We start from the raw sequence: 17820 nt of genomic DNA, 5'->3' as shown, positions 1-17820 counted from the left end.
TGTTTGATACTTAGCCTACCTGAAATAGATTGACTCATCATTATTCCTCACACACAAACACAAACACAAATGCACGTGCACACAAATAAAAACATCTTTAATTCCACATCTTTCTACCCCCACTTCATCAATCCAGTACAGTATGTGGATTCCTGGTTGATCCTTTGCTTCCTGTCTTCCTGTGGCTGTGCCATTAGAGAGGATTCCAGAGGTAAGACAGATCCTGTTATGTAAAGACTTCAAGGAGGATAACGTTGCCTCACTCAAACGACCCAGACACACACAATGTCCCTTACAGTACATTAGCTGAAAAACATACAGTTTAAATGACTTTTATTTATTTTTTACTCACAAAGGAAGAGTACAGTGAGGAACATGACTGTCATTGTAGTTCAGTCCTGAAGACTGGTGCCGCTGTAGGTCAGTTCCTGAGCCCTGACTGAGCTGAAGGGTACTGTAGGTTGTGTTTTAAAACAATAGGAGCAGAGGGAGAGCCCAGAGAAAGAGCCATAATAGGACATTTGAAATGTCTACTGTGTAATGTTTACTGTTCATTTTGATTGTTTATTTAACTTTAGTTCATGATCTATTTCACTTGCTTTGGCAATGTAAACATATGCTTCCTATACCAATAAAGCCCTTTTAATTGAATTGAAAGAGAGAGGAGGAGGGGAGGGGGTGATAGGGTCACACCTAGGGACCCTATCACCCCCGGTAGTGAGTGTTGCAACAGACGACAGACGATTTGTACGTGCTACACGCTTCAGCGGTCCCGTTCTTTGAGCTTGTGTGGCCTACCATTGAGCCGTTGTTGCTCCTAGACGTTTACAATAAGAGCACTTACAGTTGACCGGGGCAGCTCTAGCAGGGCAGAAATTTGACGAACTGACTTGTTGGAAAGGTAGGCCATTCTACTGCCAATGTTTGTCTATGAAGATCGCATGGCCTTGTGCTCAATTTTATACACTTGTCAGCAACGGGTGTGGCTGAAATAGCCGAATTCACTAATTTTAAGAGGTGTCCACATACACTATATATACAAGAGTATGTTTATTTATTTTCCCTTTTGTACTTCAACTATTTGCACATTGTTACCACACTGTTCATATCCACAATATAACATTTGAAATGTCTCTATTCTTTTGAAACTTTTGTGAGTGTAATATTTGAATTGAGAGAGAGAGAGAGAGAGAGAGAGAGAGAGAGAGAGAGAGAGAGAAAGTGTGAGAGAGACAGTAGAGGCCATGGGGTTCCTTTATTTCTGTTCTTTCACAGTGAATGGAGTGTCATTTTCCTACTGATATATTGACCTACTTAAAGAAATAAGCAAGGCCCATGTTGTCTGCCAGCTCCGCCAGCCCTGTCACAACGTACTGTATATCAGTACATTCACTGAGAGCGCAGCAGTAGGTCAACCCTGTACAGAGATAGAACAACAGCCAAACGAAAAGAGAGAGGGAAAGAGAGAGAGAGAGAGAACGAGAAAGAAAGATGGAGTTAAAGAGGGAGAGAAAAAGAGAGAGGGAGAGAGGATCAAGCGAGAACGAGAGAGAAAGAAGAGTGTCCGTCTTGTAAGATCTGGGTGAACTGAAGACACTTTGGGATCCAATTTGCTATAGTAATTACCTTGAACTGGTGCTAATGCTGTAAGTAAAGTACTCTGATTCCCAACACACACACACACACACACACACACACTAGACTGTGGTCAGGACTCAGGGGGGGAAGGCATGCCAAAAGGAAACTGCTGGGAAAGAGCAGGGAGTTTTGTTTGCACCCCCTGACACCAGCTCTCTGTGTTGTGTGTGTGTGTACAGCCAGAGTCAGACCTTTAATTCAGTGGCCAAATAAACTTTCCACTTTTGGAACAAATAGGGAACACTGTAACTCCCTAAATACACATAAATACATGGGTTTGTTTAGGCGTCAGCTTTACTGTCCAGTCACTGTTGGGGTAATATGTCCTGCTTAAGAGAGGGAGAGAGAGACTAATGGGAATGAGTGGGAGAGAGGGGAAGAGAGAAGGAGAGATGGAGGTAGGGGGAGAGAGAGAGAGGAGAGAGGGGGAAACGGAAGGAGAGATGGAGGTAGGGGGGAGAGAGAGAGAGGGAGAGGGGGAAAGGGAAGGAGAGATGGAGGTAGGGGGAGAGAGAGAGAGGGAGAGGGGGAAAGGGAAGGAGAGATGGAGGTAGGGGGAGAGAGAGAGAGAGGGAGAGGGGGAAAGGGAAGGAGAGATGGAGGTAGGGGGAGAGAGAGAGAGAGGGAGAGGGGGAAAGGGAAGGAGAGATGGAGGTAGGGGGAGAGAGAGAGAGAGGGAGAGGGGGAAAGGGAAGGAGAGATGGAGGTAGGGGGAGAGAGAGAGAGAGAGGGAGAGGGGGAAAGGGAAGGAGAGATGGAGGTAGGGGGAGAGAGAGAGAGGGAGAGGGGGAAAGGGAAGGAGAGATGGAGGTAGGGGGAGAGAGAGAGAGAGAGGGAGAGGGGGAAAGGGAAGGAGAGAGAGAGGGAATGGAAGGAGAGAGGGAGGTAGGGGGAACGAGAGAGCAAGGTTCTAGCATGTGTTCACTGCTGAGTTGTTATGTGGTTACATGTATGTGTCCTGTTATGGAGCCTAGTATGGGACATCCCACTGAAGGCCTCCACATAGCCCAGCAACTACTAGGTTGATACGTGGGTGTTATGTGGCTATACCTGTCCTGTTCTGGGGCTTTGGGACAGTACAGAGGGCCAGAACATCCATTATTTAATCTTGTGTTGGAGCTGTTGTCAAGGGAGAGAGGCCTCATTGTTTACAGCCTGTTGGACCGAATGCCTCTCATCTAAGGCTTTAAAGCAGGGGAGACGGAGAGAACGGCCAAGGCTGATGACTCTAGTACCCAAACCTGCCTGGATTTCAAATATTTTACACACAATTTATATTATGCCTGCTTGAAGAGTGAAATGAATAGTAAAAGACGAACTCCCGAAAGACTATTCTTTTTCTCCCCGTCAGTTAGGCTACAAAGCAATTGGATGTGAGTGAAATTTCCATATTACTTCTGTAATATCTCCACAAAGACAATGCAGTGTTTCATTTGCCTGAAGGGGACTGGGTGGAGAGCAATGTTTCAGCCACAGCAGACCATCAAGATCTGTTCTGGTAAATGAAACCCTTCACAGTCACTACTGTTCCTTCAGTAGCCACTTAACTGAAAAGAAACTCCAGCACAATGGTGTTCTTGATGTTCCACAGATTTAATGGATCTATATGGCATTGTTTCTATTGTAACCCGTCTCTGTTCATGCAAGCATTGAAATTACTATCATCGTAATAACTATCTGAAGTTAGGCCACCCGAGTGGCGCGGTGGTCTAAGGCACTGCTTCGCTGTGCCACTAGAGATTCTGGGTTTGAGTCCAGGCTCTGTCGCAGCCAGCCGTGACCGGGAGACCCATGGGACGGTGCACAGTTGGCCCAGCGTCATCCAGGTTAGGGGAGGGTTTGGCCGGCAAGGATGTCCTTGTCCCGAGAGAGTGTTTGTGTCTAGAAGAGGAGGACATGGAGTTAGGAGAGAGAGTGTTTGTGTCTAGAAGAGGAGGACATGGAGTTAGGAGAGAGAGTGAGAGAGCTAAATTATAGGTGGGCTATGTACAGGTGCAGTAATCTGTGAGCTGCTCTGACGGTTGGTGCTTAAAGCTAGTGAGGGAGATAAGTGTTTCCAGTTTCAGAGATTTTTGTAGTTCGTTCCAGTCATTGGCAGCAGAGAACTGGAAGGAGAGGCGGCCAAAGAAATAATTGGTTTTGGGGGTGACTAGAGAGATATACCTGCTGGAGCGTGTGCTACAGGTGGGAGATGCTATGGTGACCAGCGAGCTGAGATAAGGGGGGACTTTACCTAGCAGGGTCTTGTAGATGACATGGAGCCAGTGGGTTTGGCGACGAGTATGAAGCGAGGGCCAGCCAACGAGAGCGTACAGGTCGCAATGGTGGGTAATATGTGGGGCTTGGTGACAAAACGGATTGCACTGTGATAGACTGCATCCAATTTGTTGAGTAGGGTATTGGAGGCTATTTTGTAAATGACATCGCCGAAGTCGAGGATTGGTAGGATGGTCAGTTTTACAAGGGTATGTTTGGCAGCATGAGTGAAGGATGCTTCATTGCGAATTAGGAAGCCAATTCTAGATTTAACTTTGGATTGGAGATGTTTGATGTGGGTCTAGAAGGAGAGTTTACAGTCTAACCAGGAGAGAGTGTGTTTGTGTCTAGAAGAGGAGGACATGGAGTAAGGAGAGAGAGTGTGTTTGTGTCTAGAAGAGGTGGACATGGAGTTAGGAGAGAGTGTGTTTGTGTCTAGAAGATGAGGACATGGAGATAGGAGAGTGTGTGTTTGTGTCTAGAATAGGAGGACATGGAGTTAGGAGAGAGAGTGTGTTTGTGTCTAGAAGAGGAGGACATGGCGTTAGGAGAGAGAGAGTATGTTTGTGTCTAGAATAGGAGGACATGGAGTAGGGAGAGAGTGTGTTTGTGTCTAGAAGAGGAGGACATGGCGTTAGGAGAGAGAGAGTGTGTTTGTGTCTAGAAGAGGAGGACATGGCGTTAGGAGAGAGAGAGTGTATTTGTGTCTAGAAGAGGAGGACATGGAGTTACGAGACAGTGTGTTTGTGTCTAGAATAGGAGGGCATGGAGTTAGGAGAGAGTGTGTTTGTGTCTAGAAGAGGAGGACATGGAGTTACGAGACAGTGTGTTTGTGTCTAGAAGAGGAGGGCATGGAGTTAGGAGAGAGTGTGTTTGTGTCTAGAAGAGGAGGACATGGAGTTAGGAGAGAGAGAGTGTTTGTGTCTAGAAGAGGAGGACATGGAGTTACGAGACAGTGTGTTTGTGTCTAGAAGAGGAGGGCATGGAGTTAGGAGAGAGAGTGTTTGTGTCTAGAAGAGGAGGACATGGAGGTAGGAGAGAGAGTGTGTGTGTGTGTCTCGAAGATGAGGACATGGAGTTAGGAGAGTGTGTGTTTATGTCTAGAAGAGGAGGACATGGAGTTAGGAGAGAGAGTGTGTGTGTGTCTCGAAGAGGAGGACATGGAGTTAGGAGAGAGAGAGTGTGTGTGTGTCTCGAAGAGGAGGACATGGAGTTAGGAGAGAGAGTGTGTTTGTGACTTGAAGAGGAGGACATGGAGTTAGGAGAGAGAGTGTGTTTGTGACTAGAAGATGAGGACATGGAGTTAGGAGAGAGAGTGTGATTGTGACTAGAAGAGGAGGACATGGAGTTAGGAGAGAGAGTGTGTTTGTGTCTAGAAGAGGAGGACATGGAGTTAGGAGAGAGAGAGTATGTTTGTGTCTAGAAGAGGAGGACATGGAGTTAGGAGAGAAAGTGTGTTTGTGACTAGAAGAGGAGGACATGGAGTTAGGAGAGAGAGTGTGTTTGTGTCTAGAAGAGGAGGACATGGCGTTAGGAGAGAGAGTGTTTGTGTCTAGTAGAGGAGGACATGGAGTTACGAGACAGTGTGTTTGTGTCTAGAATAGGAGGGCATGGAGTTAGGAGAGAGTGTGTTTGTGTCTAGAAGAGGAGGGCATGGAGTTAGGAGAGTGTTTGTGTCTAGAAGAGGAGGACATGGAGTTAGGAGAGAGTGTGTTTGTGTCTAGAAGAGGAGGACATGGAGTTAGGAGAGAGAGTGTGTGTGTGTCTCGAAGAGGAGGACATGGAGTTAGGAGAGAGAGAGTGTGTGTGTCTCGAAGAGGAGGACATGGAGTTAGGAGAGAGAGTGTGTTTGTGACTTGAAGAGGAGGACATGGAGTTAGGAGAGAGAGTGTGTTTGTGACTTGAAGAGGAGGACATGGAGTTAGGAGAGAGAGTGTGTTTGTGACTAGAAGATGAGGACATGGAGTTAGGAGAGAGAGTGTGTTTGTGACTAGAAGATGAGGACATGGAGTTAGGAGAGAGAGTGTGTTTGTGTCTAGAAGAGGAGGACATGGCGCTAGGAGAGAGAGTGTTTGTGTCTAGTAGAGGAGGACATGGAGTTACGAGACAGTGTGTTTGTGTCTAGAATAGGAGGGCATGGAGTTAGGAGAGAGTGTGTTTGTGTCTAGAAGAGGAGGGCATGGAGTTAGGAGAGAGAGTGTTTGTGTCTAGAAGAGGAGGACATGGAGTTAGGAGAGTGTGTTTGTGTCTAGAAGAGGAGGACATGGAGTTAGGAGAGAGAGTGTGTGTGTGTCTCGAAGAGGAGGACATGGAGTTAGGAGAGAGAGAGTGTGTGTGTGTCTCGAAGAGGAGGACATGGAGTTAGGAGAGAGAGTGTGTTTGTGACTTGAAGAGGAGGACATGGAGTTAGGAGAGAGAGTGTGTTTGTGACTAGAAGATGAGGACATGGAGTTAGGAGAGAGAGTGTGTTTGTGACTAGAAGAGGAGGACATGGAGTTAGGAGAGAGAGTGTGTTTGTGTCTAGAAGAGGAGGACATGGAGTTAGGAGAGAGAGTGTGTTTGTGACTAGAAGAGGAGGACATGGAGTTAGGAGAGAGTGTGTTTGTGTCTAGAATAGGAGGACATGGAGTTAGGAGAGAGTGTGTTTGTGTCTAGAAGAGGAGGACATGGAGTTAGGAGAGAGTGTGCTTGTGTCTAGAAGAGGAGGACATGGAGTTAGGAGAGAGAGTGTTTATGTGTAGAAGAGGAGGACATGGTTAGGAGAGAGAGTGTTTATGTGTAGAAGAGGAGGACATGGAGTTAGGAGAGAGAGTGTGTGTTTGTGTCTAGAAGAGGAGGACATGGAGTTAGGAGAAAGTGTGTTTGTGTCTAGAATAGGAGAACATGGAGTTAGGAGAGAGAGTGTGTGTTTGTGTCTAGAAGAGGAGGACATGGAGTTAGGAGAAAGTGTGTTTGTGTCTAGAATAGGAGGACATGGAGTTAGGAGAGAGAGTGTGTGTTTGTGTCTAGAAGAGGAGGACATGGAGTTAGGAGAGAGTGTGTTTGTGTCTAAAAGAGGAGGACATGGAGTTAGGAGAGAGAGTGTGTGTTTGTGTCTAGAAGAGGAGGACATGGAGTAAGGAGAGAGAGTGTGTTTGTGACTAGAAGAGGAGGACATGGAGTTAGGAGAGAGGGTGTTTGTGTCTAGAAGAGGAGGACATGGAGTTAGGAGAGAGAGTGTGTATTTGTGTCTAGAAGAGGAGGACATGGAGTTAGGAGAGAGTGTGTTTGTGTCTAGAAGAGGCGGACATGGAGTTAGGAGAGAGAGTGTGTGTATTTCGAAGAGGAGGACATGGAGTTAGGAGAGAGAGAGTGTGTTTGTGTCTAGAAGAGGCGGACATGGAGTTAGGAGAGAGAGTGTGTTTGTGTCTAACACATTTTGACCCAGACTGAGGCAACCAACGCTTGTACGAAGTCGGTCTGGGGATCCAGTGTACTCATAGAACTGCCAGAGATAGGAGATCTGGAGAGGGGAATGTGATACAACTACCCTGGTTCCAGATCTGTTTGTACCGTCTTGCCAATTTCTATGGTAACAGTCACACCAATGACCATAGGAGTTGACAAGACAGCACAATTAGATCTGGAACCAGGCATGAATACAACAGAACACAACAGAGAACTTGATGACCTATCCATGGGAGACGCATCCAAGCTCAGACACAATGACATACACATTAATATAAACTTCCCTCTCTCTATTCCAACACCAATGTTCATGTTTTATTTAGCTTTCAGCACAACAACAGAGGAGGATTTATTCCACTGAGCTATTTCATAAATGTTGAATCCAAAAGGCCCATCTGTGTGCACTTAATGGTGTTTTTCTCCAGCAATAACAAACGTGTTTGTTCTGGCTTTCAGCCATTTGTCTGATGAGTCGTCTCCCCATGCCAGCCTGACTGTTGGGAGGGAGAGTGTTCGTGGCCTAACAGATGTGAGGTGTGGCACACAGACACTTGTCGTCTCCGTTAGGAGCCTCCTTCATACGCATAGATACACACAGGGAGGCTGTACATGATGAGAGTTTATAGGGTGTAGAACAGCAATGGAGAGGGTGGCTGTTAGATGGGAGTTTCTTGCCTGGGACTAGCCTCTCAGAGAGACCACACATATCAGATGAGGCAGAGTTTAGACATGAGCAGACACATCCCTCTGAAAAGCCAGACTAAACAACAGGACTTCATTAGAGAGCGCTATAACTCACTCGACTATAACAGCCATCCCAGCCCAGCCAGACATGGCAGTCAGACAGGGCAGATGCTACACCCATGTCCTTCAGACAGACAGAGAGGGCAGAACCTGACCAATGTTACACTGGCTGAACAAGGCTTTATGTCTTTACTGCACTAATTAAATGGCGATGTGAGTGCCAAGACATGGCCACCATGGTTTGTACTGAATATCATCTGTGGATGAGCTGAATGGGAAGCGAGGTTAAGTGAAGCTAAAGAGCCATCAGAAAACATCTAAACCCAATGTCCTTTCTAAACCCAATTTTCATTGTTGGACATAATAAACACTAAGGAATCAGCTCCAAGTCATTTTAATTGAAGAAATCTGTTCCCAAGTATTTCCACACATAATAGAGATACATCGTATTCAAATGTAAGCGAGGTTTGAAATTATTATGTTTTAGTCAATTCCGGTCAATTTGCAGTCTACAAATTATTTGTAATTACAGTCGGTTCCGGCCCCCCGACCAGCCGCTCCAGGCAAAATTGGCCCGCAGCTGAATCTCAAATCAAATCAAATGTGATTTTATGTCATAATACAACATAATAATACAACTTACTGTGAAATGCTTACTGAAAAGCCCAAACCAACAATGCAGTTGTAAGAAAATAGAGATAAGAAAAAAATTACAAAGGTAATGTTGTGGAAATTCTTACTCGGAGACACTCGAAGTCAATCTTAAATGAATCATTGTTTATTGTCAGTGCGTCGGAGAGGTTCCAACAAACTTAATGCACCATAGTGGACATCTGTCAGAAGTTCTAACGGGGCAGTCCTGTTTAGTTCTTATATACTGCAGACAAGTCATATTTGCATGATTTAGCTTATTAATAATGAATTAATAATTAACGTTTGTTTAATTCATGTGACCAACCAATACTGGTTCAAGCATGTGACAGACCAACACCTCACAGGGCTTCTTCTCTCTAAACCGAGACCATGAAACTGAGATATCCCTTTCTCTTAACAAGGTTCTGGGCGTAGTGCCAAATTACAGACACTGAGAGTGAAGATTTGTTCAATCAGTCACTTGCATGAATACAGAAATTGGTTTACAGAAAAGCACAAACATAGAAAAAACCCGGATCCATTGTGGAGGCTGTGGGGATGGTCCAGTCCATCAGTCTAAGACATGTGCTACTGAAATTGTATATGGTTATATTACGTAAGAACAAGGGTGCAACACTAATACAAATATTATTATTTTATGACAAATGTGCTTTCTCCCGTGATGAACAGCGGTTGCTGTCCGGGGTTCTGAAACACATCAGTGCACTGTTGAATTGGCGCCTTTTCCTAGACCATGTTGCTATATGCATAACAGCAAAGTTAATCAGCATACTGGTGTGGAGAACAATGTGGTGGAGGCAGCAGCGGAGTTAGGAGATGAGAAAACAGCCCTTGTCTTATTGTCTAAGAAGAGAGTGAGGAGAGAGGAAACTCCAACTTAATTAGGTCTATAATCAACTGTTAAATGTACCTGGCTTTATAAATCATACATATATATATTTACAGAAATAAGACAGATCCTGCTTCTGTTGCCTGTTTGAGTGTTTGTTTAATAGCCTACTGATTCTGTGAGCAGAGCCTCATGCAAGACATCAGTCAAGAAGTTAAAGCTTGGTCGCAAATGGGTCTTCCAAATGGACAATGACCCCAAGCATACTTCCAAAGTTGTGGCAAAATGGCTTAAGGACAACAAAGTCAAGGTATTGGAGTGGCCCTCACAAAGCCCTGACCTAAATCCCATAGAACATTTGTGGGCAGAACTGAAAAAGCGTGTGCGAGCAAGGAAGCCTACAAACCTGACTTAGTTACACCAGCTCTGTCAGGAGGAATGGGCCAAAATTCACCCAACTTATTGTGGGAAGCTTGTGGAAGGCTACCTGAAATGTTTGACCCAAGTTAAACAATTTAAAGGCAATGCTACCAAATACTAATTGAGTGTATGTAAACTTCTGACCCACTGGGAATGTGATGAAAGAAATAAAAGCTGAAATAAATCATTCTCTCTGATGTTTTTCCTAAACAAATGAGGTATTTCAGTAACAGAATTTTGAGTCCGAAGTGGCTGTACTTATATTGCATCTTCTGCAACACGGACAGCACAATACGCACTGTTGATGTTCGGTGGTGGCCGCTGCAGCAGGGAGGAGAGAGAGACATTGGGTGCTAGTCACACAGTCACTCGCTGTCATTGTTTTTAACACGGTCAAACTCCCTGTAGTAATTTGTGTCTTAATTATTTAATCAAACAGTGTGTTTAAAGCATCAGACAAGCTCAGTGCATGTAGTTGATTTGATTAAAACACATAGGATGTGTCTATATAATTTCAACCAATCAATTGGTCGAAAGGACAGACGACTCTCGGTCTATCATAATTTGTTTTAGCAGGGGACAGCCCTAAACTGTACTTACAGATATCAGGCGACTCGTCCGACCCATCTGGACAATCCTTCTCACCATCACAGCGCCATCCTTTAGAGATGCAGGTCACCTGATCTTTACACACAAACTGCTTAGGACTACACGTCTTCGGAGCTGGAAAAGACAGAACACAGAACACATGTACTATTACCAACATTTGTTTTTGTTTGTTTGTTTTTTTACCCCTTTTTCCTCCCCAATTCCGTGGTATTCAATTGGTAGTAGTTACATGCTTATCTCATCGCTGCAACTCCTGTACGGACTCAGGAGAGGCGAAGGTTGAGAGCCATGCGTCCTCCGAAACACAACCCAACCTAGCCGAATTGATTCTTGAAACAATGCACATCCAACCCGGAAGCCAGCCACACCAATGTGTCGGAGGAAACACCGTACACCTGGCGACCTGGTCAGCGTGCACTGCGCTTGGCCCCCAACAGGAGTAGCTAGTGCGCGATGAGACAAGGATATCCCTAGCGGCCAAACCCTCCCTAAACCGGACGACGCACGCCCCATGGACCTCCAGGTCGTGGCCGGCTGCGACAGAGCCTGGGCTCGAACCCAGAGTCTCTGGTGGCACAGATATGCAGTGCCTTAGACCACTGCGCCACCCGGGAGACCCAAAATGTTGTTTTTCTAGTTATTTATTTTTGTATGTTTTCCCCTAAAACCAAACTAGTATACTGTATTCCTGTACTTCTGTAAAGGCATTCATGTTTTATTTTAAACTGAACAGAAAGCAGGCTAGTAGACCACCACTGAATATATTTCTTGAATCAAGAGTGTACTTTGTTTGAGACAACTTTGTCATGTTTTGTGGGCGGTTTGACATAGTGGTACTGTTCATAGGTTGCACCTCCGTCACTCGTTGCGTCATTCCATTGTTATGAACGTTCTCAAGCCGCAATCTACCGGCGGCGCCATAGTAGTGCCCTAAAGTGGTGATAAGCCCAGTCATTCTGGACGTAGGGCTAACTACTGTTTCGTCTAAATTACACTATAGTGCCTGGAAATAAGATGACATTGCTAAAGTAGTAAAATATTTAGCAAGAAATGACTTTGCCAGCATTAACATGTCATCAGAATTACTTTAGACAGATGTCAATGTTGTCATTAGCTAGCAAAGTTCGTCAAAAATAGCTAGCAATGCTAACATTATCTAGCTAAAATCCCGTGGCATGCCCTCAATCTTAGCTAGCTAGCTAGCTAACGTTATACTTCATCTAAAGTCAATCTGGTGACATCAAAATTATTACAAAGGTTTTCCTGCCAATGATTTGCCTCCTTTTGAATGTCATTGTATTGCCAAGCCACTATGATGCACTGTTGATGAAATCTCCATCAGCTCTCATTGACGATGTATTGAGTAGAAGACTCAGTCGGGCATCAGTCCAAAACGAACGTTCAAAGCAATATTGTGACGACACATGCAACCTATGAATATAGACTTACATAGACTGGCCTAATACAGTGGATCTTTACACATTTTCCAGAGTGTGGCTGACTTACCAGACCTGGGTTCAAGTAGTATTTATTATCTTTCAAAAAAACGCTCAGAGTTTGATTGAGCCTGGCTGGAGTGTCAGCTGGGTGGGTTTGCAACTTTTGGGACTATTCCATTGGTTCAATTGCACCAGGCAAGCCCAATCCAGGGCAGCTAGAATATTTCGAAGATAGCTAATACTATTTGGACCCAGGTGTGAGTTTCCGTTTAATGATGTCAGCCGTGGGGCAGTGACAGAAATAGTTACTGGGCCATTGAGCTGTCAGGGCTACTCTGTGGTGCTACCATGTGGTACATCAACCTCAATAATCTCTGCTGACATATACTACTCAGAAATACCACACTGGGCTTTTTCTTAGAAGGCATCTCATTTCCTGTGGTGGGTGGGATAAAGAGCAAGGTTGTGTGAACTTGTGTTGACCCCTGCATGGTCATCCAGCCACAGGGTGTGCATGTGTGTGTGTGTATATGTGTGTGCGTGTGTGTGTGTGTATGCATCACCCTGATCTGGGCTATGGTCTTTTATATCTATTTCCATGAGTCTAGAAAATTCCAACCCAGACCTGTGGGGAACAGCCTGGTTTGTTGCTGACAGCCAGGTCTTATGACAAAGATGCTAGTTTGACAGGCTGAGACTGGCAGTGCGTTTCCTCACTCACTCAGTGACATTGGTACTCATATAGAGGAGAAGGATGAAGAGGGGTAGGAGGAGGAGAACCCTCATCTTAGGAGGGAAGGAGAAAGATGGGGAGGATGAGGTGGGAGAAGAGGAGGGGGAGGAGTCACACACACTCACTCACAGAGTCGCAGCGCAGAGCAGACCATCTAATTGTAATTCTCTGCAGGTACGGAGCCCTTTCCCCACTCACGCTGGGTGTCCTTACTCACCCTGGCTGACCTCTCCCCCTCTCCTTCTTTCCCCCTCTCCTTCTTTCCCCCTCTCCTTCACTTGGCAGGCAGAGAAGTGTTTGTGGGAAGGGAGGTGATGCGGGTGCACCACAAAGGAGAAGCAATGTGACAGTAATCACTAGAGAGTATTAGGGCAGTGTATCATTGCGGTCACGTTCTCTCTAAACTGTCAGGGTAAGGGATTGAGGCTAGAGAGCGCTGGGAGGGAGGGTGTGTGTTTGTGTGTGGATTGGTTCTTCTATCCTTGTGGGGACATTTCCCACATCCCCTGAGGATAAAGGCTATTTTAAGCTTAGGGGTTAGGTTTAAGGTTACATTTAGGGTCAGGAAATTAATTCTAGGTCCCCACGAGGATAGAAGAACATAACATGTGTGTGTGTGTGTGTGTGTGTGTGTGTGTGTGTGTGTGTGTGTGTGTGTGTGTGCGTGCGTGCGTGTGTGTGTGGTCAAATGCGGTGACTCATGAGTGTCAGGTTATTATAAATACAATTAGAAGCTAAATGTTTTGCTACAGATCAAATAACAGCTGTCTTTAATACACTAACAACACCTTGATATTTGAAACAATGAAGAGAGTGATGACACTTAACATTCAAAGCCACATCGCAGCTCTCTTTCAGGCCTCTCAATTTACACTCAAGGACATGAGAGAACGAACATTTCCAAATGAAGGCATTTTCCAGTGTCCCAGGAATGTAATGTTTGAACACAACCATGAATAGATTGGGAGGCATGAGAGTACTAAATGGAAAGTGCCCTAACAACAGCACAGGGGAGAGGGGAAATAAGAAAGTGAATGAGTGGAGGGAGGGAGAGAAAGCTATAAAAGAAGGGACAGAGGCCAATGACTGAATCAACTAAGACGACACACAGCACATGAGGGAGCACTGAGATACTAGGCTAGGCTAACCAAGGCTAACCTGAGGGTTATTGGAAGTTACAGCTTCCTATATTTATTGGTAATTTCTGTCTATTTTGTTTATTTATTGGTCAATTCTGAAATGCTGTAAATACAATAGCTCCACTTCCAATGGAATTCTACTCTTCCATTAATATACTACCCTTCCATTAATATACTACCCTTCCATTAATATACTACCCTTCCATTAATATACTACCCTTCCATTTATTATACTACCCTTCCATTAATATACTACTCTTCCATTAATATACTACCCTTCCATTTATTATACTACCCTTCCATTAATATACTACCCTTCCATTAATATACTACCCTTCCATTTATTATACTACCCTTCCATTAATATACTACCCTTCCATTAATATACTACCCTTCCATTAATATACTACCCTTCCATTAATATACCCTTCCATTAATATACTACCCTTATACTAGCCTTATACTACCCTTCCATTACCCTTCCATTAACTTACTACCCTTCCATTAATATACAACCCTTCCATTAATATACTACCCTTCCATTAATATACTACCCTTCCATTAATATACTACCCTTCCATTAATATACTACCCTTCCATTAATATACAACCCTTCCATTAATATACTACCCTTCCATTAATATACTACCCTTCCATTAATATACTACCCTTCCATTAATATACTACCCTTCCATGAATATACTACCCTTCCATGAATATACTACCCTTCCATTAATATACTACCCTTCCATTTATTATACTACCCTTCCATTAATATACTACTCTTCCATGAATATACTACCCTTCCATTATTATACTACCCTTCCATTTATTATACTACCCTTCCATTAATATACTACCCTTCCATTAATATACTACCCTTCCATTTATTATACAACCCTTCCATTAATATACTACCCTTCCATTTATTATACAACCCTTCCATTTATTATACTACCCTTCCATTAATATACTACCCTTCCATTAATATACTACCCTTCCATTAATATACTACCCTTCCATTTATTATACAACCCTTCCATTTATTATACTACCCTTCCATTAATATACTACCCTTCCATTAATATTTTTGTTTTGTTATATCTGGAGTACTTCTCCTGTCCTATTCGGTGTCCTGTGTGAATCTAAGTGTGCATTCTCTAATTCTCTCCTTCTCTCTTTCTTTCTCTCTCTTGGAGGACCTGAGCCCTAGGACCATGCCCCAGGATTACCTGACATGATGACTCCTTGCTGTCCCCAGTCCACTGCTGCTCCATTTCAACTGTTCTGCCTTCTTATTATTCAAACATGCTGGTCATTTATGAACATTTGAACATCTTGGCCATGTTCTGTTATAATCTCCACCCGGCACAGCCAGAAGAGGACTGGCCACCCCACATATGCTCTCTCTAATTCTCTCTTTTTTCTCTCTCTCTCGGAGGACCTGAGCCCTAGGACCATGCCCCAGGACTACCTGACATGATGACTCCTTGCTGTCCCCAGTCCATCTGACCGTGCTGCTGCTCCAGTTTCAACTGTTCTGCCTTATTATTATACGACCATGCTGGTCATTTATGAACATTTTAACATCTTGGCCATGTTCTGTTATAATCTCCACCCGGCACAGCCAGAAGAGGACTAATAGCCTGGTTCCTCTCTAGGTTTCTTCCTAGGTTTTGGCCTTTCTAGGGAGTTTTTCCTAGTCACCGTGCTTCTACACCTGCATTGCTTGCTGTTTGGGGTTTTAGGCTGGGTTTCTGTACAGCACTTTGAGATATCAGCTGATGTACGAAGGGCTATATAAATAATTTGATTTGATTTGAAATAAAATAAATTTGATTTGAAATTTGAAATTTGATTTGAAATTTGATTTTGATGATTTGATTTGATTTAATATACTACCCTTCCATTATTATACTACCCTTCCATTTATTATACTACCCTTCCATTTATTATACTACCCTTCCATTATTATACTACCCTTCCATTTATTATACTACCCTTCCATTTATTATACTACCCTTCCATTAATATACTACCCTTCCATTTATTATACTACCCTTCCATTTATTATACTACCCTTCCATTAATATACTACCCTTCCATTTATTATACTACCCTTCCATTAATATACTACCCTTCCATTTATTATACTACCCTTCCATTTATTATACTACCCTTATATTTATTATACTACTCTTTCATTAACTTACTACCCTTCCATTCATATATTACCCTTCCATTAATATACCACCCTTATATTAATATACCACCCTTACATTAATACACTACCCTTCCATCAATACACTACCATTTCATTAATTTACTACCATTTTATTCATGTACCACCATTTCATTAATTTACCCTTCCAATGAGTACAATTACATGCACACAATAATGTGATTATTGTGGATAGTCAGATAAATATAATAGTTTGATTAAACGCATAGCGCATAGAATTTAAAAAAAGTTATTGTTGAATATTATTCATACTAATCAGACAGATTTTTTACAACACTATGAAAAATCTGGGAAACCAGGCCTGGTATTCATAGCTGACTTTGAAAAAAAGCCTTTGGATAAAGTACGACTGGAATTTATATATAGACTTCCGTTCACAAGTTTGGGGTCATTTAGAAATGTCCATGTTTTTGAAAGAAAAGCAATTTTTTTGTCCATTAAAATAACATCAAATTGATCAGAAATACAGTGTAGACATTGTTAATGTTGTAAATGACTATTGTAGCTGGAAATGGCAGATTTTTTATAGAATATCTACATAGGCGTACAGAGGCCCATTATCAGCATGTGTTCCAATGGCACGTTGTGTTAGCTATTCAAAGTTTATCCTTTTTAAACACTAATTGATCATTAGAAACCATTTTGCAATTATGTTAGCACAGCTGAAAACGGCTGTTCTGATTAAAGAAGGAATAAAACTGGCCTTCTTTAGACTAGTTGAGTATCTGGAGCATCAGCATTTGTGTGTTCGATTACAGGCTCAAAATGGCTAGAAACAAATAACTTTTTTTGAAAGTAGTCAGTCTATTGTGTTCTGAGAAAAGAAGGCTTTCCATGTGAGAAATTGCCAAGAATCTGAAGATCTTGTACAACGCTGTGTACTACTCCCTTCACAGAACAGCGCAAACAGGCCCTAACCAGAATAGAAAGAGTAGTGGGAGGCCCCGGTGCACAACTGAGCAAGAGGACAAGTACATTAGAGTGTCTAGTTTGAGAAACAGACGCCTCACAAGTCCTCAACTGGCAGCTTCATTAAATAGTACCCCCAAAACACAAGTCTCAATGTCAACAGTGAAGAGGCGACTCCGGGATGCTGGCCTTCTAGGCAGAGTTCCTCTGTCCAGTGTCTGTGTTCTTTTGCCCATCTTAATCTTTTCTTTTGATTGGCCAGTCTGAGATATGGCTTTTTCTTTGCAACTCTGCCTATAAGGATTCAGTCAAACAAAGGTTATACTTAAATCCAAACTGGTTTTATAGCAGATTAGTAAGAATGTCTCACCCCAAGTTAAAGAATGTCCTTTTCCCCTTTATTCAGATTACAACCTCTCACTTTCGGTTATTTGAAAATTAAATCATCTACAAAATATTGCTATTATTAAAACAAATAGAAATCAAAACTGGATGGTCTTCAGAGATACAGTGGGACAAAAAAATATTTAGTCAGCCACCAATTATGCACCACTTAAAAAGATGAGAGAGGACTGTAATTTTCATCATAGGCACACTTCAACTATGACAGACAAAATGAGGAAAAAAAATCCAGAAAATCACATTGTAGGATTTTTTTAATGAATTTATTTGCAAATGATGGTGGAAAATAAGTATTTGGTCAATAACAAAAGTTTATCTCAATACTTTGTTTTCTGTAAGTCTTCACAAGGTTTTCACAC

At 43.1% G+C, this 17820-nt stretch overlaps 1 protein-coding gene across 1 annotated transcript in view; it reads right to left on the bottom strand.

Moving 5' to 3' along the window:
- Positions 1-17820, bottom strand: part of LOC112215232 (low-density lipoprotein receptor-related protein 1-like) — a 253940-nt gene that overhangs the window by 190883 nt on the left and 45237 nt on the right. The window contains exon 2 of the mRNA XM_042299627.1: positions 10589-10711. Coding sequence (XP_042155561.1) covers positions 10589-10711 — 123 coding nt within the window. The remainder of the gene's footprint in view (positions 1-10588; positions 10712-17820) is intronic.

Source organism: Oncorhynchus tshawytscha, linkage group LG16, assembly GCF_018296145.1.
Source record: "Oncorhynchus tshawytscha isolate Ot180627B linkage group LG16, Otsh_v2.0, whole genome shotgun sequence".
Taxonomy (NCBI): Eukaryota; Metazoa; Chordata; class Actinopteri; order Salmoniformes; family Salmonidae; genus Oncorhynchus; species Oncorhynchus tshawytscha.
The sequence above is the reverse complement of the archived record's forward strand: the minus strand, read 5'-3'. Positions and strand labels throughout refer to the sequence as shown.